This window comes from Corvus moneduloides, chromosome 6, assembly GCF_009650955.1.
Source record: "Corvus moneduloides isolate bCorMon1 chromosome 6, bCorMon1.pri, whole genome shotgun sequence".
Classification (NCBI taxonomy): Eukaryota; Metazoa; Chordata; class Aves; order Passeriformes; family Corvidae; genus Corvus; species Corvus moneduloides.
In genome coordinates, this window is record NC_045481.1 from 45,923,947 (window position 1) to 45,946,513 (window position 22,567).

The 22,567-nt window shown below is 42.9% G+C and overlaps 1 protein-coding gene across 5 annotated transcripts in view; it reads left to right on the plus strand.

The window, feature by feature from the left end:
- The window catches only part of TSPAN4 (tetraspanin 4), a 429,626-nt gene that overhangs the window by 223,999 nt on the left and 183,060 nt on the right, over positions 1-22,567 (plus strand). For 2 of the 5 annotated variants that reach the window (XM_032110832.1, XM_032110831.1), the window contains one exon: positions 11,892-11,971. The exons of 2 other annotated variants lie outside the window; for them this stretch is intronic. In XM_032110832.1, the coding sequence (XP_031966723.1) occupies positions 11,909-11,971 (63 nt within the window). In that variant the 5' untranslated portion in view covers positions 11,892-11,908. Of the gene's footprint in view, positions 1-11,368; positions 11,972-22,567 lie in introns of those variants that run through there. One more of the 5 variants, XM_032110830.1, reaches the window with a different exon arrangement.

Genomic DNA, 22,567 nt, shown 5'->3' on the forward strand with positions numbered 1-22,567 from the left:
ACTCATTTCAAAGGGTCGTTTTTCTAGTTTCAATTGCTCGTTGAGGAGCCGATTTGGTTTCTTTTTGGGTTGCATTTTTAAAAATTTGTCTGTAAGGGGTGTGTTTGTTTAAATTCTTCCCATGGTTGTTTTGTTAGGCAAGAAAGGTGCTACACATTTCACTAAGACCTGTCCGAAGGAAAAGGTGTCCAGAACACCTTTGGGACGGCTTGTCTGCCCCACAGAGCTGGCAGGCCAGCAGGGATCCCTTGCAGGCTCTAGTGGGGATGTCAGCCCTTCTTTCCTCTCAGGTTTTGAGCTTTAATGCCCTGTCACATCTATCCTGTCACACTTGTCACACCTATCCTGTCTTAAGCAGATCAATAAAGAAATCCCATTCCACAGTGGTAAAGGGAGTCCTGGACTTAATTCTGCTGCCTCTATCTTGCATAAGAAATTGAATGTCACCTCTTCTGAGTATGACCATTCACAGCAGTCCTGCTCACCACAATATCCAGGCATCAGTGGGGCAGAAGCTTCCTCCAAGATTTGTCTGGGCTAAAGCAGTCAGACTTTTGTGGTGTTGAGATTGGAAGAACACCTTGTGATGATTTCAGTGTGTTTTGGATCAGGCCCCAAACACTGTGTGCTGTTTGAGTTATCTTTCGGATGTTTTCAGGTTTTGCTCCTGCAAATACACTAAACACCTTGTTGCTTGGCTTGATTCAGAAGTATGGTGTTAGTTTTATAGTGGTTGACCCCTACAGAAATGTTTGTTTTTTTTAATGACTGACTGCATAGGAATTCCAAGCAAAACGGAAGCAAACAAAAATTACTTGTTTGCTTTATCCAGATGGACTTTTACCACACAATTTGTGTAGCCTTCTAAGAAATAATAACTGGCTTTTACTGTAATGAATCTCTTTGCACAGTGTAAACATCACAAATAGAAATTAAAAGTACAGTTCACCCTACAGCATAGGTTTGGGTGACACTTGTAAAGGCTATAAAGCATCTTAATTGAAGTTTTATAGGCTCATAATCATGTGTTATTTGAGCTAAATATCATTAGCAATACCAGAGCTATCCAGAAGCTTAGTATGGTCTTTAGATATCTGAAAATAAGTGTAAAATAAATATATTTCTAAAGAGGTCTTCTTTCCCCATCAAATAAGACATCCTGTTTAAAGGCAGAAATACAGAATAGAGAAATCAGGAGGCCTGGTTTTTCTTTTTGCATTCCCTGTCATTTCTGAAAACCATCGTGGAACAGTTATCCTTTTTCTGTGGAAAAGCTCCTTTTCAGATGGCTTCTTGGTGATTTGATGCAGAATAATTTTTTAGTGTATAAATCTGCCTTCATAAGCATCCTCATAAATATAACACAGCAAACAAACTGCTTGGAGGTCAGACTGCAGAAGAGGTTGACCTTGCATTTTTAGCAGTTTAGTGTATGTTAGAGCTTAGATTTAGCAGGATTAAATTTTGCAAAGGTCCTGTGACAAGTGTTTCTTACAGAGTGGGAATGTCTGAAAGCCTACTACAGATTAACAGGAAAGACTGAGCACAAATGCTCAGGTGCAATTTAGGCACAAATTTGGTGTTGATTAAATTCAGAATCTTAGCCAGTGTGCAAAATAGATGATGACTTCAAAGACTAAACAGATACTTTGGCAGTACCTTTGCAATGAGCATCTTAATTCAGGCACTGATTATCTTTCATTCTTTATCATTAAAGCTCGAAGTTATATGCTTATTTCTGTCCAAACAAAGCCTCCATGATTAAAGTTAAATAGCATTAAGCACCTTAATAAATAAAGATGAGTTTCTCATTTTTTTTTGAGTCATCTTGAGTCTGCTGAACTAGAGCGTCTGTATTATGTCTTGGTAACTGAATTTAGGTACGTTTTGCAGAAAGGGTATCACACCTCTGCTGCCTTAAAATACAGGTGCCTCTTCTTTGTGTGTAGATGTACCCTTAGGAGCATGAGTTTACTTACAGATTTTGACAGTGACATATAAAAAGAGCTGGATTGTGGTGATGTGAACAAGTAAATACAAATTTACGGTTTAAAGTGCAGGTGATACTTTTTATTCCAAAACAACATTTTTATTTCAAGCATTATCACTATTGTACTCACCAATATGTCTATTAGGCGTGTAAATCCTAGGCTATTGTTTTAAATTGTTCACTTGTGTTATCTGTTCAAATACGTATTTAAATGTGTGTCTGCTGCTAGCAGTCCTTAAGTTTTGACTGTTCACTGTTATAATGCTCAGAATAGCAAATCAGAAGGCCAAAGCTTGTGGTCCTGCCCAGAATTACTTCTATTTTTTATTTTTTTAATAGCAGAAGAGCTCCTTTATTTTTGCTTGAATGGTTACAGAGATGTCAAGGATAAGAGATCCACTGCTGTTTACTTTTACTATGTGGGATGATACAACTCCCGTGATTCCATACAATATTAAGAAAGGAAACAATAGCTGATAATCTAATATATAAGAAGATATATGGCCACTTGCATTTACTTTGTACAACTTCATTGCATTTTCATATACATATTTAATTATCACGTAGTGGTTTTGTTTATTATGCCCTTTCAAATGCTCTTTTAATTTGTTGGAGGCTCTTTTATATTCCAGTTTTAATTTTAAGGTCTCTCCAACACACCTTGCATTGCAAGAAATGCATCAAGTTGGTGTGACATAACTTCCATATCATAAAAAATTTTGTTTACTCCAAGAAGTTATCTTTCAAGATGAAAAGAAGTACATCTGTTGCTCCCTTAGAGAGGTTATTTTCAGTCCCTTTTTTAAAAAAGTAAGTGCATTTAGGGGGGAGCCTAAGGGAGCTGTGAGCAAATTGAGGACTTTTGGCTATGAAGAGAAGGATGCAGGCCCAGCAGTGCAGCAGCAGAGATCACTTCTCTGGCCAGCTCCGGGGTCTTGGCGTGCTCGCTCACATCTACTGACTGAGCTGTTGGTAGGAGAGCTCCTTACCCCATTTCAAACCCTGTTCTTTTGGCTGAAGGCACCTCCCAGCCAGCAGATCTGCAGATCAGCAGCCTCAAAGGTGTGTGCTCAGGGAGGAATTCCATCCACTACAGCAGCATGTGCAGAGTCTAGCTTGATCTGAAGCCTTTGAAACACTGCATTTCTCCTGCTTGTGTACAATCCCACTCTTAAAAGAATTTAAATGTGTGCTTACTATTTTAGAACACGAATATCTCAAAGCAGTGAAAACTGTGGTTGAGTACTCAGTTGAAATGTATTCTCTGTGACCTGATTCTCAAATGTGCTGAGCGCTCGCTCGGGTGCCTGTGAGGTCAGTGAGCGCTTCTGGGCCTTCATTGCTTTGGAAATGGAGCTGAAATATGGTTATATGAACTTGCTTCATGCTTACATGCGTGCAAAACCTTAGTCTTGTTTTCAAGGATGCAAGACAAGTAGAGAATCCATTTTGAATCTCCAAGGAAAAAATCCATAAAGATGTTAAAAGGCAGACAGTAGTTAGTGAACATTATTGAATCCTTGAGTTTTTTTAAGTCATTGTTTTGTTTTGTCTGCTTCTGCTTTCACAATAACTTTCTCCTTTCATTGGAACTGTGCAGTTTAAAGATTTTCATGTCTGTTTACTTTATACTTGACAGGAAGATCCTGAGTACCACATGAGTGTTTGAAGTGGTATTTCTTTGAATGTCAGCTGATCTCTCAGGTTAGAGAAGTAACCTGATTTTAAGAAAACTAGCACATAAATTGCATCTGTGCTGCTAAGACCTGCTGACACCGCAAAGATAGGTCTTGACAAAAGTTTAATTTGGGCTACAACTCTTCTTGTACAGGGTGTCAGATGGGTTCTTTATTTCTGCTTTTTCATTCTTTACTACTGAAGACATTAAGAGGGAAATGGGGCTTCTGCTTCTTCAGGAGTTCACAGACTGGCACTGCTTGTCTTTAATCTGCAGCAATAATCCTCTCTGTGCAGGGCTCAAATATGCAGAATTTGCTGAGGAAACAAGGAATCTCCTTACTCTAAAATTTTTACTATTGGACAAAAGAAATCATTAGCAAAGAACAGGATGACAAAAGCCTGGAAAGCACAAAAGGCGAGGGAGCTCTGTGGTGCACAGGGTTTTGGGGGCCAATACCAGGTAATTTTAAAAGAGATTTTGTTTGTTTAGTCTGACATGGCACCAGCTATTCTGCGTGTGTACACTCTCAGCACTGGACACACAGAAGCTCCAGTGTGGGTGAAGGAAATGCCCTTAGTGTGAGTCATGCATGTAGGAATAGCAGTGAGTCTGAATGCATAGGAAGAGGTGATGGCAGCAGTTATGCAGATGAGAACACGTAAAAAGGAATGAGGTTTCTGCAAAGTTACTTGTTCACAGGCTTAAATAAAGAGCATTGCATATCATACCTATAATATTTTCTCTGTGTCTATGATTATGTTATTTCCATAGCAACTAATTGTGCCATAAACCAAAGATCATGACTTCAGGTGACATGTGAGCAGAAGGAGATGAGCTATTAGGTATTGAAGATTTTTTAATGCAAATTTCCTTATCTATAAAGGAAAAAAAAAAAGAAAGAAAATGAAAAAAACCAACCAAACAACAAACCAACCAACCCTGAAGTCTGCTATATAAGTGAAATTGCTTGTGACTGGAATGTGTTTTCAAAGTTTTGTTGGAGGCATCAGTAAATATTTCAAGTGGTTGTAGGTACAACTGTGAATATCAACAGATTTTTGTATTAGCTGAGGAAATCTCTAGAATGTCTGATTGTCTTCTTCTGCCCATGCAATCCAGGGCTTGTCTTGTTTCCAGCAACTGTAATGTTTTACTGATACTGAAATTGCTAATGGATGAGCAAGGACCCTGGAAATAAAAGGGAAGGTCTGGGATCGTAGGTATGTGGTATGTTTGAGTTTGCAGTGAAGCATACTATCTTCTGCTTCACTTATTAGAAAACATTCCTATTTCTTTCTATAACAAAAGATTCCAGAGATATGCTCCGTTTACAACCCCGTGGTGATACTCTCTGAGCTGGAGGACCTGCAGCCCAGAGTAGAACTGATATTGCTTGACTTACCTGTTTCTCAGGGGGCTGCTTTAATGTGTCTTGCTTTTGGTTCGGGAACTGGCTTTATTGCTCCCCTCCTGAGCCACTTGCGCCTCTCTTAAAGTCTTTGGCAACATGTGCAGACTCATTGCACCATGTGAATTTTTAGGAGAGAGCAGGATTTAGGGAGGAAACCTGTTGATTGCTGCTTGAATTGACCTTGAGTATTTCCAGGGATGGGGCATCTACAACCTCTTTGGACAACTTCCTCCAGTATTTCATCTCCTCCCTCATTGTAAAAAATTTCTTCCTTTTATGTAGTCTGAATCTACCCTTTTTAAATTTAAAAACATTACCCCTTATCCTATTGCTACAGGTCCTATTAAAAAGTCAGTCCCCATCTTTCTTAAGCCCCATTTAGGTACTGAAAGACTGCAATGAGGTCTCCCTGGAGTCTTTTCTTCTCCAGGATGAACAACCTGAACTCTTTTAGCCTTTCCCATTAGGTAAGGTTCCAGCCCACTGATTCTTTTAGGGCCCTCCTCCTGACCCACTCCCAACAGGTCCATGTCTTCCTTGAACTGAGGACTCCAGAGCGGGATGTACTATTCCACATGGCCTTTCATCAGAGCAGAGGGGCAGAATCACCCCCTTCAACCTGCTGGCCATGCTGGCCAGTACCCCGAAGTCCTTCTGGGCAGGGCTGCTCTCAATCCCTTCATCCCCCAGCTTGATAATGGAGGTTGCCCCAACCCAGGTGCAGCACCTTGCACTTGGTGTTGTTGAACCTCATGAGGTTTCCATGGGCCCACTTTTAGAGCTTGCCCAGATCCCTATGGATGGCATCCCATCCCTCAGGTGTGTTAACTGCACCACTCGGCTTGGTGACATCTGCAAATTTGGTGAGGGTGTGCTGGATCCCACTGTGTATGTCACTGATGAAGACACTAAACAGTCCTGGCCAGGGCTGAGCAGAGACTGAAAACCTGAGGCAGTGTGAGGCTGTCAGGTTAAAAATCATCTTCTCACTGTCTTTGCTTTGCTCTTAGTTATTTATATTCATGCAAAATGAATATACAAAAGCAAACAAATCAAAGACTCCATCACAAGGCTTTTTTCCCTCCTAGCTGAAACAGCCAGCCTGGCCCTGAACTTTGGTTCACCCTCCAGTCAGAAGAGATAATGTTTCTCTTAGACTTCTGGAAGAGGTACAGTTTCTACAAAACCTGCATCACTGAAGCAAACATAACCAAACAGTAGCTGCAAAGAGTGCATTGGGTGAGGAAACAAGAGATTTCTCTTCAGGCACATTGCTGAAGAAAAGGACAGGCAGGGCCAAACAGGTTTGATTAACGCTTTTATGTGGTGATCTCTGTATGTACATGAAATTAAAAAGTTGAGCATTTGGAATATATTCTTCAGGTGATCGTCCTTAGCTGATTTCAGTGCTGTTGCGTGAAGCAAAGCTAGTTAACTCACAAAGATCCTGCTCTTGTAGTAATGTTTCATCTTAGTCATTTTGTTCACTGAAACTACCGGGAATGGCTGCCACCTGTCACGTGCATGCCTTTGCACACCCCTCTGCCGCAGAACAGGAGCAGTTTTCACATACATACCCTGTTTTATATAATATATTTCAGTAATAGCTTCTAGCAGGATTCTTTAAAATTTATTCTATTTCATGGATCACTTCTTAACAGTCTGTTGAGGTCAATGCAGAGTGGGTTGTTTCATTAGGAGGATAGAGCAGGTATGCAGAATTTTGAAGACAATGACAAGAGGCATTAGTGGGGGGAAAACCAGTGCAACCATTAAAAGACTTACAAGACTAAATTAATGAGGATGTGAATTAGAGGCTGCATTTTGTGTGAGGTGAAGGGGCCGGTGTCTTGTGGTTGTGAGTGTTAAATCATGGAGGAGGAAGAGAAAGCACTATACAAAATAATTCAAAAGAAAAGGAAGGCGTGATCTAACATGACATTGAAATACTGTTGGCTTCAGTTGATGAGTCCTTTGGGTCCAGAGGCATCACACACAGTCGGGCATGAGGAGGGGAAGGCCTGAATGTGGAACAGGCAAAGAAGTAGCTGGGTCTAGAAAAACATGGTGCACCAAAGGAGGAGCTAAAGGCGAGTAGGAGGCTGAAGAGGGCCAGAAAGCAGCTCTCACCAAAACCATGGGGATAGGCAGGTTCTCTTGGGATCCCTAGTAGAAAGTTTTGACGTATTAACCATCACTTGAGCTCAGAGCACACACAAAGCCCGCTCCAGCCTCAGCAGCAGCAATGTCCCTGCCCTGGGGGTCAGTGTCCAGCAGCACTCCCCAGCTGCAGCCCAGGCTGGGACTCAGGACTGCTGCTCGTGCTCTCATGTGTCTCTGTTGTAGGTGTATTGCACGTGCCCCATCCTGACTGGCCTAGGTACCCATGACCCCTTTAAATGGGACTGTTGCCATGACCAGTGGAGGTGATGCAGCAGGGGCTGGCAGCAGCAGCAGCAAGAACAACTGGGAAACCAAGAGTAGAGTCAGCTAAGGGAGGTGGGAGCGTGGTGTGGGGTCCGTGGTGGCTGCAGCTCAGGGTGAGGTGGGAAGTGTGTGCTGAACAAGCTGTGTGTCTTCAGATGAAAGCTGAAGCCTTGGCTGCTCAGAGAAAGGGTGGAGGGATAACACAGTTAAGAGATCTGCCCCTGATGCCCAAACGTTTTACAGTTTATTGCCTGGAGCCCACCTGATGTCATTAGAGTGAGACTGCTGCCTCCTCTCTTTCAGGGCCAGGGTTTTGGCTGGAGACATTGAAGGGTTACCAGCCCTCCACTCAAAGTGGCAGGGACAGAGTTGTTATAACCTAAATGGTAGCGTGCCACCAGAATCAATACAAATTGAACCTCTGCTGGCAAGACTGCACAGTGCTTGTTTTCTTGTGGAGAGGAATCAATATGAATTGGCCACAAGATGGGAATATAGAGATACAGCTGGGGAGAGAAAAAATAAATGTTAAGCAGAGGTGAACAGAGGTCACTAGGTCCAGGCTGTGATTTTAGGCTTAGTGATTAACAAAAAGTTTTGTGAGAACTCTAATTCACCTGCCCTTTGAGTCACCCTTTACACACAATGGCCCAGTGATGCAATGCTTCCAACGTTTATTCTTCTTGGTTCATGTATTACTTTATTGTTAAACAGCTTAAATGTCAATACTGGTCCCAGCATGCCCCTTCCACCCTCTTTGTACCAGGGATGGGCAAGAGTAGAGTACACCAACCCTTCTCTTTTTGTTGTTTTGATGCCTTTTCCTGGTCTTAAAATCAAGAGTCATACATGGTTAGAAGGTGAAAAGGGATTTTACCTTGGTATTTGTTTTTAAGGATCCTTAGGTGCACACGTCCAGGTCATATGCATCAAGATGCACCCCGCCGAATATCCTCCCCAAAAGATGGGGTATAACATTATGGGTTTTACTAATTAGCATATCTATCAAAGATTCCCCAAGGAGAGGCTCAAGTGAGCCCCCTCCCCAAGGAGCCTTCCCCTGGATGGTTCTATCTTAGTTTACAGAATGTGTCCTGGAGAGGACCTTGGGGTCTGGGGCACACTGATCTCTAGCTACGAAGCTTCTAAAATGTTTAGTCTCTCAGCTTGACAAACAAGCCCAAGAATGTAGGGAAAAAGCACTAGGAATACAGAAGTTGTAAAAAAGGTATAACAGGGGCATAAAAGAAAAGGCAAAAAATCTTCATGGCATCAGCTTTCCCCCAGTTCCCATGCAGGACATCACTCCATCATGGAACCATGTCATCCAGGCTGCAGCTAGCCTGTTGGTGAAACATTGCTGTCTCAAGGATTTCCCATTTAGGTTAGTGATTCTGATGGGGATTCCTAGCGTGGAAGATTTAATAAAAGAGTGATTGTAATGTCTATATCCCAAATGACTCTGTTTCTAATTAGCTGTTGGTATTGTCATGAGAAAGAACAGCAACAACTTAAGAACTACATTTTACACTAAAGTGCCTTTAAAAAGTTGTCATTTCCATGAGGTGTGCTACGGGATGATGGTGAAAAGAGGCTGGAGAAAAAGTACCCTTTATTGCAAGGGTTATGTGGGACCTCAGCCTTCCTCAAGCATTTTCTGCATCTGTCTGAACTATATCCACCATGTATTGATGTTTATTACTTTTTATTTAGAAGAAACATTTAGAAACTCTCCCTTCTACCTCAGATCTTGGCTTTATAAATTATTCCACCCATATTAAGGACTTAATTCTCTTAAGAATTTATGATTTCTTCCCTTCAGGAAAGGTAAAAGCAAGTGATTTCTAACCCTTTTTTTATCCTGATAGCAATGAGCTGCCTTTGGGGCTTTAGTTGCCTAGTTTACGGTAAATATGCCAGATTCTCCTCTGTTAAATGCAGTACCATGGGCACCCTTGTTAAATAACAGTTATCTGACTTGTCACTGTTTCAGCATAATTTGTGTGCTGAGCTGTACCCAGGTTTTCTTTCACCATTTAATGTGAAGCTCTGTGCACAGGCATGTTTGTATACTGACAGAGGATGTAGGAAATACTTGAATCATCTTTGGGTTTCTATTGCCAAACTGGTCTAGTTGTAATACAGGTGTGGAGAAAGGCTGGGGACAGAACTGTTTGGTACCACAGGAAAAATTAATACTATATTGGAAACTCAGACCAAGAACAGATCTGTTTCCACAGGACCATCTTTATGTGCTAGGGAAGGAAGATTCCTTTAAGGGGACAGAGTTCATATCGTGCAGGAAAGGGAGGGAAGAAGAGCAGAAAACTGACCTCCATCATGGCTCTGAAGTGTGTCTAATTTTAGAGATAGGGAAATCAAAAAGTGGAAAAGCTGTAAGTCATCAGAATTACTGAAACACGTGGTGCAGGAGTTATTACCCGTGTGTTTTTTGCTCAGGTTCTTTCTCTCTAAAGCTTGCACTAGGTACGGTCACTGTATTTATAGTTTGTGGAGGAAATGAAGAGAATTAATTAGACTCTAGGTTTGCAGTTTATAAATTAACAGAATTAGAGGGTGGTTTGCAGGGGCAAACTGCTCAGGCTATGTGTAAAACCAGCTCATTTTACTTCAACTAATTTGTTCTTTAATTAATTGGTGTCCGTGTCTCTTGATTTATGCTGAGACTGGCAAGATGCTTCATGAAGAAAACCTGTTTTCATCTTGATTAATTCTCTGCTGGGCAGGCCTTTAAAAAAAAGTGTTAGCCAGCCATCTTTTGACTTGGCTCCAGTAGGTTACAGTCAAAATCAAAAGGCAGACAGAGGAGGAGAGGAGGAAGGCAGAGAGGAGGTGGCACATACAGAGACAAGTGAGTTACTTGCACAGGGAATTTGAGGCCAAAGATGGTAAATGAGTCTTGCTTTCCTGAGTGTTAATACTGTAATTGTCACAGTTTCAGTAAGATTTTTCCTTCACGAAGAAGTTGTGTGGCACATTTTCAACTCTTTACTGCCTGTGGGAGCTGTCAGATTTTAGGGAAGTGCTCCCCAGCGTACGGAGCTGGATGCCGATCAGTGCCTTCTGACAGGGGGACAAATGAGCTGGCCACACGTTGTGCTGAGTGATGATTCCGTGGGACTGAGCGAATTAGGAACATCCCGGTGATGGATCTGCAGCGGAACAAACGAGCCTTTCGGCAAGGGGAGCACGGCCTGTCCTGACCCCGCTCCCCGCGGAGCATCCCCAGCGCTTTTGCGTACGAAACCTTCACAGCACTTACTTATTCCCGTTCCTTTCGGCAGCGCCGCCTGTGTATCCGGGCAGCCCCTCAAAAGCCACCTGCACCCAGGTTCGGGCTCCGCGCGGTTTCCCCGTGCTCAGAGTTTCGGGGCAGGGGGAGGGAGCCCGCGGCCCCGGGCGGGGCTGTGAGGGCGCGGGTGCGGGCCGGGGCCGGGCCGGGGCGGGCGGGGCGCGGCCGGGCGGGCGGGCAGCGCCATTGGCGCGGCGCTCGGAGGAGGGGCGGCTGCTCCGGGAATGGAGCGCCGGGGCTGGCGTGCCACAGGCGCCCGCCGCGGGAACGGGATGCGGGAATGCGCGAAGTGAGCCCGGCGGCTCGGGGCACAGCGATGTGGCCGGGAGGAAAGGGCCACGGCAGCTGCTCGCCTTTCGGATAATTCCTGCCCTGCCGCGGGTCTCGGGCAGCGGCACTCTCTTGTCTGTGTGTGGCATGTGGAGCCGGGGTTTTATATGGCATTTGTGAGCCGAGCGAGGCCACGGTTCCTTTTTTTAAAATTCTTTGCTCTGGGTACAGTATATCTCTCTCTGATTTTTCCTTCCCTGATAGCGGGGTGGGCCGGGAGGGACGATCGTGACAGTGACGGGAATGTTTACTTGTGCAGAAGTCTTTCTCATGTGGAAGCACGCTGCTCCCTAACTCCTGGCTAAGCAGACTTCAGTTCACCAACTTTGCTGCCGCACAGCACGCGTAACTCCTTGGCAGGATGGCAGACAAAAGAACAGCTGGTGCAAAGCAATAGGGGATTCCTAGCGAGGAGGAGGAAGGAGGATCACCAGCCTTTCGCCCGACGGCTGTCAGAGCACCAGAAACGGGACAGCTGAAGCCACCATGCGCAGGTCCAGCACCGATGAGTCGACCTATCACAGGAGCCCTTCCCTGGACAGCAAGGATTACAGTTTCCCAAATGGCGCCTTCCGTCGCTACAGCAGCATGTATGGTGGCCAGTTTGGGGCTGCCAGCAACTCTTTTTTTGGATTTCATACCAACCCAGGCCCGAAGGCCACCAAGGCTAAGTACACGACCCCCAAGGGAAACAAGTACGTTGTCTTTTACCTGGATCTCTCATTTATTTTTCTCCTAGAACTGAAGAGGTGCAGCATGGCTCACAACTGCCTGCAGTGTATCAAGTACCTAATGTTTGTTTTCAACCTTCTCTTCTGGGTGAGTACATGTTTGGAACCGCGAGACGGTTGCGTTTGTGTCTGTTTACTAAGACGGAAGGTGAACTTGTTGCTGCTTTTAAACTTAGGAGTTGAACAAAATGGTGCCTAGGCTACTGTTTCTGTGGCCTCATTAATTGTGTAGATAACCTACTGAGGGTTTTTTTCATCCTCTCATTTCCTGGCCCTCAACTGTGTTTCAAAACTGGTACAGGATGAAAGGGTGTATTTATAGAGGTCAGTTGCATGAATGCCTTCATCACTTTGTTCCAGTGAGAGCTGTACACTCTTTTTCGTGCCCCAATCTTTTATTCTTATGTGTGTTTGCCTCAAAAGTTATGCATAGTCCTAGAGAAATCAGTGGGGCCATTTATGCTTGTAAGTTGAGCACGTGCTTACATCCGTTGCTCCATTGCTGATGACACACTTGGTACATCACAGCATTAAAGCCTGTGTGGGGAATCTCTAGGTAATCATTCTCTGTTACAGTCAGTGGTGGGTCCTGGCATTGCCATTCCCTGTTGAAGACGTGGGTGGAGAGAGAGCAGAGCACTCCTCTCTGCTTCTGGGGCTGCTACTCTGTGACAGGAGCTTATCAAATCACTACGAGGCATGCGTGTGTCATCATCCTTTTAATAAATGAGGTGGATCTCAGCAACAAGGGTGGCTGGGCACTTCACTCCCACGTAATGGAGTGTAGGTTGTAGCTGGAGACTAAAGAAGTGCAGTGCAGGGGGATCCAGTGCTGTTTGTCCTGTAAGAAAGGGAGCAGCATATTTGCTAGGGCAGGACGGGATTTCTAGTTCAAGTGTTTCTTGTCCAGAATCCTGCGTGGGAAGGTCTGTTGCAAGATCCTCAGGAGATGCCTTTAAATGGGTTTTTCTTCCCAAGTGGCTTATTAGCGTGCTGAGGGAAATAAGGTGTATTATGGAGTGACACCCCTCCTGTCTTGGCACTTAAGGAGGGGCTGTGTGTTTGCAGCTGGGTGTTACTGTATCCGTGTTACTGGTGGTCTATGCTCTCGTGAGCTGTTGGAGGTGCTCGGGGGGCTGTGAGTGAGATGGAGAGAGCTGTTCTCCGGTGTGCGCTGCTGTACAGCGGTTCAAAGCCAGGCGTGCTGCAGTGCATCACAGAACACAAAGTGCAGGCAACTTCTGCTGACCCAAGTAATACCGGGGTGTGATAAACTAGTGCAGCTCCCCTGAACTGGCACAGCACTAACCAGGGCTGTGAAACACAAGGAGGGTGCTCTCTTTGCATCCTATGTAAAGCTGGTGAAAAGAGTGTTGGTAAGGCTGCATTCTGTCTTTCAAGGCTAACTGTGGTTGCTGCTGCTCCCCTAAAAATCATCTAATATTTATTGCAGCTTACTCCAGACCTTTCTGAAAAAGACAACTGCTATCTTTCATGCATTCTTGTGCGTCTCCTGACTGTCCCTGGTCGAGATTATGGATAGCACTGACAGTTAGTTGAAGTGTGTGCTAGAGAAAAGCAGTAAGATGCTGGCATTAATAGCTCTCTTCAGGACTGTGCACAGCACTGCCTCAAAGGATACAGGCAGTCTGGTTCCTCTTGCAGTGTTCATCTTCCACTGAAACATATCTGTGTGATAAGAAGAGGTACTGCTGCAGGTAATGTCTGTGTCTTTACAAAGGCAAGGTGTGTTTATTTACAGATGCACGGTTGCACATAATATAGATCTTTGGCATGCTTTTCACTAGGAAAGCCTTAATGCTCTGGGGGAGAAAGAAAGGTTTCTGTCTCCTCCCTGAAACCATCAGAGCTGCTCCAAGCTATGCTTGGAGGGAGAGAAAAGATGGGGGTCCCAAAAAGAGAATACCCATGTGGCAGCCAGGTTCTTGGTGAGCTGAAGCAGGGGAGTGGGTGGTGTCAAATGCTGCAGCACGATCTCTGTTTTGTTTCCCTTTCACATGCTACCTGCACAGCAGGAGTGATGGATGATGATCATGTCCAAATGAGGTTTGCACAGCATGTAGTTATAATAGATGCAGCTCTTCACCTTCTCACAGTGAAGAAAGTAACTAAAAAGAGATGATTTTTAAGGGTACTGGCTAGCCTCTCCTTAGTATAAGCAGAAAAAAATTGCCATTTCTAGTGATCAGAAATCGTAGAATGATTACAGGTTGATGATGCTGTTTTGTTTTTCATCTTGTTTTCAGTTATCTGTCATGTTTTACTTTGTGAAATTAAAGGAAAAGCATCTCTGCAAGAAGATAGGATTCTCTTTGCATACATGCTCACAGAAGTTTTGCTGGTTCCACCTTTCCTCTCCACCCTTCTCTAGGTAGTTGGTTAGTAACAGATGATAGTTTAAGTAGAAAGAAGATTTTTTTTTCATGTTTTGAGAGCAGTCATTGCATTAAATTAATTAAATGTCTATTACAGCTTGTTCCTGCTTTTGATTGTTTTGAGAAAATGCTTTGATTTCCATCAGAAATCATATTTTCATCATCTGCTTCCTGTTCCTATTCATTAACTCCAGTACATTTTGTGCATCCCTACAGCCTATTTCCCAGTACTTTCAGCTATCTTTCCCATAGTGTGGCAGAAAACAGTCCTCAGCCCTGTGCAACTCCAGTGGGATTGGTGCTGCATTTCTGAGGAAAAGATCCTTTTCTTATAATACTGGTGAATTTATAGGAAGCAAATTCTCTGAGACCTTGATTTTAAATGTTCCTGGCAAGCTTTGTTGGATTAGGAACTGTGCTCATGCTGTAAAATGTTTAAAAGCTGTTGTATAACTGTGAAAACAGAGCAAATTTCTCCTCCCCTTTCCAATGGTTAAAGGGAACACAAAGCTCCTTCACAAGTGTCAGAGGCTGAAGTGCCTTGTCAGTGTTGATGCTGAATCAGTCCATTGGTACAGCAGACTAGCAGCTATTAATGTAAAGAAAAGAATTAGATATTCCTAGAATAGCTCATTTCTCCATGAGGAGTCCTGCACAAATTGCTCTTGGTGCATTTGCAACTACTCTGGGGTATTAAGGTCCTGAAACATGGGCAAAACAATATTGGAGAACAGCACTGCTTCTCTAATGGGAATTGCCATTCAGAGGCCATTTCCTGGAATAGTGCCAGATGCAGACGAGCCATCATTGTATCACTGCACTCACTGGTTTGTAAGCTCCCAAAATAACTTTTGTCACCTGATACAGAATACTTGCCTGGCTTCATTCATTTTTATGGACTTCGATTTTCACTTGTTGAATTGCTGAACCCTTGAGACTGAAGAGCACCTCAGAAGATCACAGAGCAGAATATTTTTCATAATGAAATATTTATATTTCTCTGTGATGTACCCAGGGAAGAACATTTGTTTTCCACATTCTGTCCTCCAGACATGGGTTTTCTTTACAGTCAGTAAAATGAACTTTTTTCTTTCTGTGCTTTTAATCCAAGGCTCTGGTGCCTTCTCTTTTTTTAAAAATTTTTTCTTGTTAGAAAAGGTGGGATGTATCCTAAAGGCTGAGAGAGTGCTGTAGAAAGAAAAATGTCATTCCCTTAATCCCCTTGACTTATGCAGCATCCCCACTTGCTTCAACTTTAGCTCCTAAACCTTTAAGACTCAAAAAAGAAAGCGCACTAGCTGTGCTTGTGTGTCCAGTGGCTTGTGCTTTCCTTAGATCCTGTGCTAGGGAAAACTACCTAGAGAGTTAGCGATTTGCCCTTCAATTAACTGAGTAGCTATAGCTGACTCTTCAGGTAAAGCTTTAACCAATAGAGAAATGCAAAAGCAAAATGCTGTTGTTAGAAATCTAGTTATAAAGAGGAGATGGCAACAAAAAGAAAGGAGGCAAAGAAGTTTATTATTGATCAGACTTACCATTAGTTATTTCTATGCGTGTGTCTTCTTTCCATTATTAAAACATATTACATTTGTATGCGCTACAAAGCAGTCAGGGCCTTCAAAAAGTTTTGATTTCCTTGGGTAGGCTCCCAAAGACCCAGCGAAATAATCTCTGGTCTCTTGAAAACTTGGGAGTTGCCACCTGCTGGACACACTATGGCTGAAATGAGCAGCTGGAGCTCTGCTTTTCACCTTTTTGAATGAAGAGATGAGGCAAGGCACTTTGCTTTCTTTTGCTGTTTGGTCCGTATTAAATTCCCAACTAATACAGCCCTGGGAATGCTTTATCTTGGTTTGTGAGACACAAAGTGCAAATCTGAAATGTATGAACACAGAGCCAAGGAAGTGGCAGGTAGCACTAGTGAATGCACCAGGATCTGTGTGGGAAAAAATACAAGAACCTGTTTAATCTGATTCTAGGGTCCAGCTCTGGGTTTCTTCCTCTGTTTTTGTTGCTGCCGGTGGTTTGTGGACCACCAGAGCTTCTGGAAAGCTCTGCACTAATGACTACTGCTGGCCTGGTGCACTGGTGATACTGCCAACATTACTCACATTTAATTAGAAGGAGAGGAAGTAATGAAAATGAGAAATCCCTCATTACTGGCATAATTTTACTTTCTTGCACTTCAGCAGCACAGGTTGTGTTGTAAGAACTATGCAAATGTTTATAATATGTGGAAGACTGACTGCGCAGGACAGCTGGAGAAAGGAACAGCTTGATCTGAAAATGCACCATGGGGCACTGGATTGTATTTGAGTGATCCTGGCCAAATTTGGCCAGAGGGTAGAGGCAGAGGGGTGTCTCTTCATTTCACTGTACCTTGTTGGGCGACCATCTGACATTATTAGCTTGAAAAGAGCTGTTAGCTGGAAGGTGGAGAATTTTGTAAGAGAAGTAGCTGATTTTCTTGAAGTGCATTCCTTGTCCTTCATCTGCATCCTCCATCAGTCAGCTGAATGAGATTGATGGTTAGAACAGCCAGAAGCTCTATAGATTGTTAGTGGCTGAGGGCAGCAATCATTTTGTGGTTACACTTGGCTTCAGTTTAAAGTTAGTGGAAAAAAAATTACCAATAGAGCAGTAAGCCATTTTAAAAGCAGGGCCCCCATTTCATCATTGTTGTGTGCACATGTTCTCCTCTGATGGGCAAGGGCTGCAGCTCATCCCATGGAGCTGAGCTTACCAGTTGCAGCTGCTGGGTGCTCTTCTGCACACCTCAGTCACATCCCCCACCAGCTGGGTGCTGCTCTGAGAAGAAAGTTTGATTGGAAGTAAGACAGTCTGTGTGTTTTCAAGTGTGTAAGAGGTGGATAGTGACAAACAAAAGCTTGTTTAATCAGCAAAGCAGACTTTGCTTCTGTGTAATTAAAACATGGGAAGCTTACCCCAGAATGTAGTTTTCTCTAGCTGCCTCTGAGTTTCTGATTCTCCCTTGTTACTTGCCCCTTCCAGAAACTGCTCAGTATGATTGACACCTTGTCTTTCCGAGGGTTCTCTGAGGATGCATTTTTGAGGAGCATTGCCTTTAAAGAAAGGAGACTCATTTGATGTGGGAATTACAGACTTCAAGAAAATGGCATTTCTGTGAGAAGCAGAGCTATTGAGGGCTGATCTCAAGTGTGAGAGAGAGATGATTATATTACCTGATGTCTGATTTGTATGGGCACCAATTAGAGGCTTTTCCATAGTGGCACCATTCATACAGTCCCTTTGCTGTGTGGATCCTGATGTCTAATAGGGACTGAGGGTCATGCTGGGGTCATATCTCCTGGTGAAGGCACTGCTGAGGGCTACAATTGCTATCTAAATGCATACCTCCTGAAAACTTTTCGGAAGTTAATGACTTCAGAAGAATGCCTATCTGTCAGATCAGGCTAACAGTGGGAAATGGGCTCACAAGTTATTCATGGGATACTCAGCCAACACAATTCTTTTTCATAATCTTCTTTTTTCCTTAGAAAACCAGGTTCAGAAGGCTGCTAATAGAGCAAAAAAATTACCTTAAAGTTGACCATATAATAGATACCATTTTCAAATTGCTTACTGTGAGCCAATTCCTGCTTCTGTTGCTCATGACAAGAGCAGTTTCATAGCAATTGGGTGTGTTTGCTGTCATATTGATAAGCAGTGAGTAGACCCATGGGATATGGCCATGCTGCAGGTGTGGGCAAACTGGCCTTTATAAAGCGGTGAGGCAGAAGGCTGCAAACATAATTCCCTTTTCTGGACAATGATAGATACTAAATGTATTGCAGCCAATACTTTGACCTACACAGAGGAAGAAAAAAGGCAGGTGAGATAATTTTCTCATTATTCCTCTTCCTTCTTTTCTTGGCTTGAAGACTTTTGAAGGCTAGCCAGTGCTTCTTACACAGGACTTCTCATCACTGGGGCCATGATCAAAACTGGAATAACTGCTACAACATATGCTTATTCTGCCCATGTGTTACATCCCTTTCATGTCCTTTGGGTCTTTATTTTAGAAGAAGAAAAATCCCCTGACCTTTTGGCCAGGGGATTATTTGCAACTCTGTATCCACAGAATATATAGAAGGATAAAATCCCAGTCTCAGTTTGTCTCCAGTCACTATTGTTTAAATCATGATAGCTGTTATTATTACAGTATGATTTATTTATTTAGAACCAAACTTTTGGCTAAGGTTGCAAATCTGTACAAGTTTGAATAATATACAGTATGTCCATAAAATGTATAAAGACACTTCTCTCTGATATTTGTGGTGTAAAGTAAACACTGCAGGGTTAGAAATGAAATGTGGCATTGGGTGGAATGAATTCTACATATTCATGAAGATTGGAGACAGTAAATTGTATTCTTAGCATTGTCCTGTAATTGTTTCTCTGGGAAATGTTAAGCCATCATAAGATGCAACAGAAGTAAATGAAATTGAAATTGCAGCCTGTAATTACACTGTCCTACTGAAACACATCTTAAGTCTGTCTTCTTTATAAAAAACCAACACCCTCCAAAAAACCCTCCTTGCCTGTGTCAAGTGTGAATGCATGCAGAGCCTTGTAACATGAGTTTCAGCTGAGACTTCTTCTAAAGATGCCATGCATTTGAAATAGTGGTTTGAATGAGCCACAGGGTTTGATGTACAGTGACAAAGGACCAGAATGACTCAATCTTTTAAGTTTGTGTACACAGACCTTCAAAACTTTTGGGTATTTGTTTTGTTGAGTTTGTTGGTTGGTTGGTTGTGGTTTATTCCCCCCCTGCTTGCTTTTCCAGACTCCTCACAGAGCCCTTTTTTGTTCTCAGGCACTTTAAATAGAGTGCAGCTTCCGCAGGTATTGGTCTGTGCTGTCTTGATGTTGGAGTCTCTCTGAGCTGTATGGTATTGAGTGAGTCACACACACTCAGACACACACACAGTTACACGATGCTGTGGCAGAATCTGAGGGTGGCTCCAACTTGTTCTACACTTTCTCCTTCCTTCTTCAATTGCCAGTTGTTTTGTCCTTGCTGTCTTACATGCTATTTAGAAGGGTGAGTGTGGGAACCCAGAATGCAGAGAAATGTTATATTCTCAGTAAATGCATTCATTCACTACTCTACGAGTGCCACAACCAAGTTCCTTTTTGTGCTGCTGTGCTTGGAAAGGCTCAATGGCTTCCTCCATAGGAGGCAGTCCTGGGCTTCAGAAGTTCTAAGGGTTTTTCCCCTCCCATGCTGTGCTCTCCCATTAGTGGTACTTGCAATTTCCAGTCTTGTCGCAGTTCCTATGACAAGCTGGAAGGCACTTGTAATAGTGGCAAGGCTGAAGTCTCCTTGGCAAGCCCCATACGTGAGTGTGTTTGGTTTTGTTGAACATTTGGATTTTTCTCTAGGTCATCTTGCTATAGAGCATTTCTGTGACATTGCTGACACTCTTTACTCCCTCAGTATTCACCACTGGCTGTTTTGAAGGTATATACTGGGGGAGATGGACTTATGGCTCTTCTATAAAACATAAAACAGCTCCAGTTTGTTGTGAATTGCTGAAGCATTCAAATAATTTTTTGATTTTCTATCAGTAACAATTTTTTAATATCCTCCTTTCCCCTGGTAGAAGCTAGAACTTTAGATGTGGTTATTCGTGGCCATTTTATTACATTATTTTTGTCCTAAAGTCCCCCAACAAATTAACCTTCAGTTCCATGGTATCCACCACATTGCTCCTGACAAGTTTGTAAATGTTTGTAAACAGACTGCCTTCACATTGACCAGTTGAACATTTGTACTCTTGTTTGTTTTGTAAGTGACATTCATCCAAGGTTGTAGGACAAATTGGTTATTTATGTCTCAATAAATCTTTTCACTAATTCATCTGTAGCAGCCTGGAAAGGAGCTGAGGGTGACATGTTTAATACCATTTTCTTGAACAAAATAACTGGAACTCTGGATTAGAGTAGAGTTCCACTGCCACTTGCAATCTGTTACAACTTCCAATCCTTGAAGGCCAGAGTTTTAACACATCTACCATCTGTTTTGGACTTATTAAATTAATGCAGAATACTTGGTAGTTTTAGAATGACTTTGTAAAATAAAATAAAGAACAGAGGAGTGGTCAAATATGTCCTATATACATATGCTGCCATTACGAAAGAATACACTGAAGCATCTTTGGACACGAAAAAGCAGACATTATTTCATTGTTCATTCAGGACCTCCAACCACAAGACATTTTCACTTTTGCAGGGAACTAGTACTTTTCTGGTGTTTGCAAGCCCCAGAGCGTATAGTAATAAAAGTCTGGTGCGAAAAAGGAGAGACCTTGAGAGCTTTATGGCTGCTCTTTCAGTGCAAAGAAAACCAGGAACAATTTGAGTGTGCATGAGTCCATTCCTCACAGCCATATGTATTATAACCAGTAAGAGCTCATTTTCCAAGTTTTTGTGGTTCCCTGTCCTGTGTCAGTGGTGGGATTTAGTCTGTATTATGGAGAACATGTTAATTTTGTCTTGTGCTGCTTTAGTGCCCCTGCCCTCCTCTCCCTGGCAGATGTGCTGAGGGATCTCCATGTGCCTCTTGGGTGGTGTGTTAGAGCTCGCTGTCACAGCTGGAGCACACAGCTGCACTGCTTCTCTTCAGTCAGGGTTTTCCTGACTGGGGAAAGCTGAACTCAGAGGTAAACACGATCACAGTGGTTTTGGTAGCCGAACTGGGGAGTGTCTTTAACGTTCCAGGCTAAGCTCTTTCATCCCTTTTCTGTGTCAGCATTATTACATTCTGAAAAGGGCTAATAACATGGCAGCAAAACAGTACGTGTTTCAGGGGGATCAGAGAGCAGACAGAATTACTGCTCCAGTGCCACAGGGAGGTCTCAGATTCAACTCAGAGGCAAAGAAACAGTGTAGTAAGTTAGGATCTATTTATTTGAATAAGCGTCACTGAAATCCTGTGTGTAATTTGTGACAACTTCAATTTTTATTATTTGGGTAAATTTGCAGGACCTGAAACATTTTTACCATACTCTCACCAGTCTGTCTTCTTGAATATGCTCTTGTGTGTTACTTACAACACTTATTCCTTCTCTCTCTCCAATTTCCCTTCGTATAAATAGGTTTTAGGTAGATAATTCTTGGAGAAAAATCGACTAAGAGTCACTGAGAAAAATGTCCTGTACCTAAGGAGAGCATGTGTCTCCACTTACGGTATTGGTTAAATTGTAATCCTGAAAAAACACGGACTGGGGAGTCCTATGTTTCTTTTTTCCACTGCTTACACTAAAGGGATGTTTCAATACTCCAGTAAAGCCTTAGATGAAATTCTTGCATTTTCTAAGTACTGAATTTCTTTCTGCCTTTATTTCACAGCAAATACTCAGTAGGATTTCAAGATGAAGGCACCAGTCTTTTGTCAAACACAGCTTTTGTTTTCCTTTGATTTCTTGGCTAGTGGTACCTTCCTCTGACTTCCACTTGCTCTACCCAGAAGTTATTATTTTGAGGCTGGACCTTGGAAATACTTCATGCTTTGTCACTGCAGTTGAAATTTCTCTCTCCAGAGTAATATCCAACCCATTCAGTTCCCAGCTTAGTATTTTTAGCACAAGCTGCTGACAGTTACATGTCAGCTTCGCTGTGATAGCAGTGTGGATTTCCCTGTGCATGTGCAGAGGGAGTGCTCCCTCTGCAACCAAATCCATTTTAGTAACTCCATAATTCTGATGTGAAATCATGAAAACAGCAGAAGGCTCTTCATTTTATATCTCACCCCTACTAGCTGGAGGAGTATATATGTCTGTCTATATGAAGTACTTTATTGTCCCCTGGGCTTGGCACTTGTGCCCTGTGTTCTGTGGGCTCCAAATGTAACTGCCCAGCTAAGAAGTACAAAGTTCTCCGGCACATTCTTCTTCAGCTGGTTGTGCTTTCTTATGTCACTCTATATCTTTCTGAAAGAATATGATTGTAATTCCTTGAGATTTGTACAACTTCTGTATATGTTGCCATTTTTTACATTTCCTACAGGGTTTACCTTTGACCCAAGGTTCATTTGCATTATGAAATTGATTGTGACACTGCAAGCACACCCTGACATTGTTCTGTTCACGGCACGCTTTTGTTCAGGAAACATTGAAGTGATGATATTGCAGCTCCCTGGCACAGACATAGCATGAAAAGTTACTAAGCATAAGAAAGAAAATGCAGGTTGAAAGCAATAAGGGGTGTCATACTGTACACCATTTGGTGCAGCATGTGCTCTTGTCCTCATCACGTGGCTG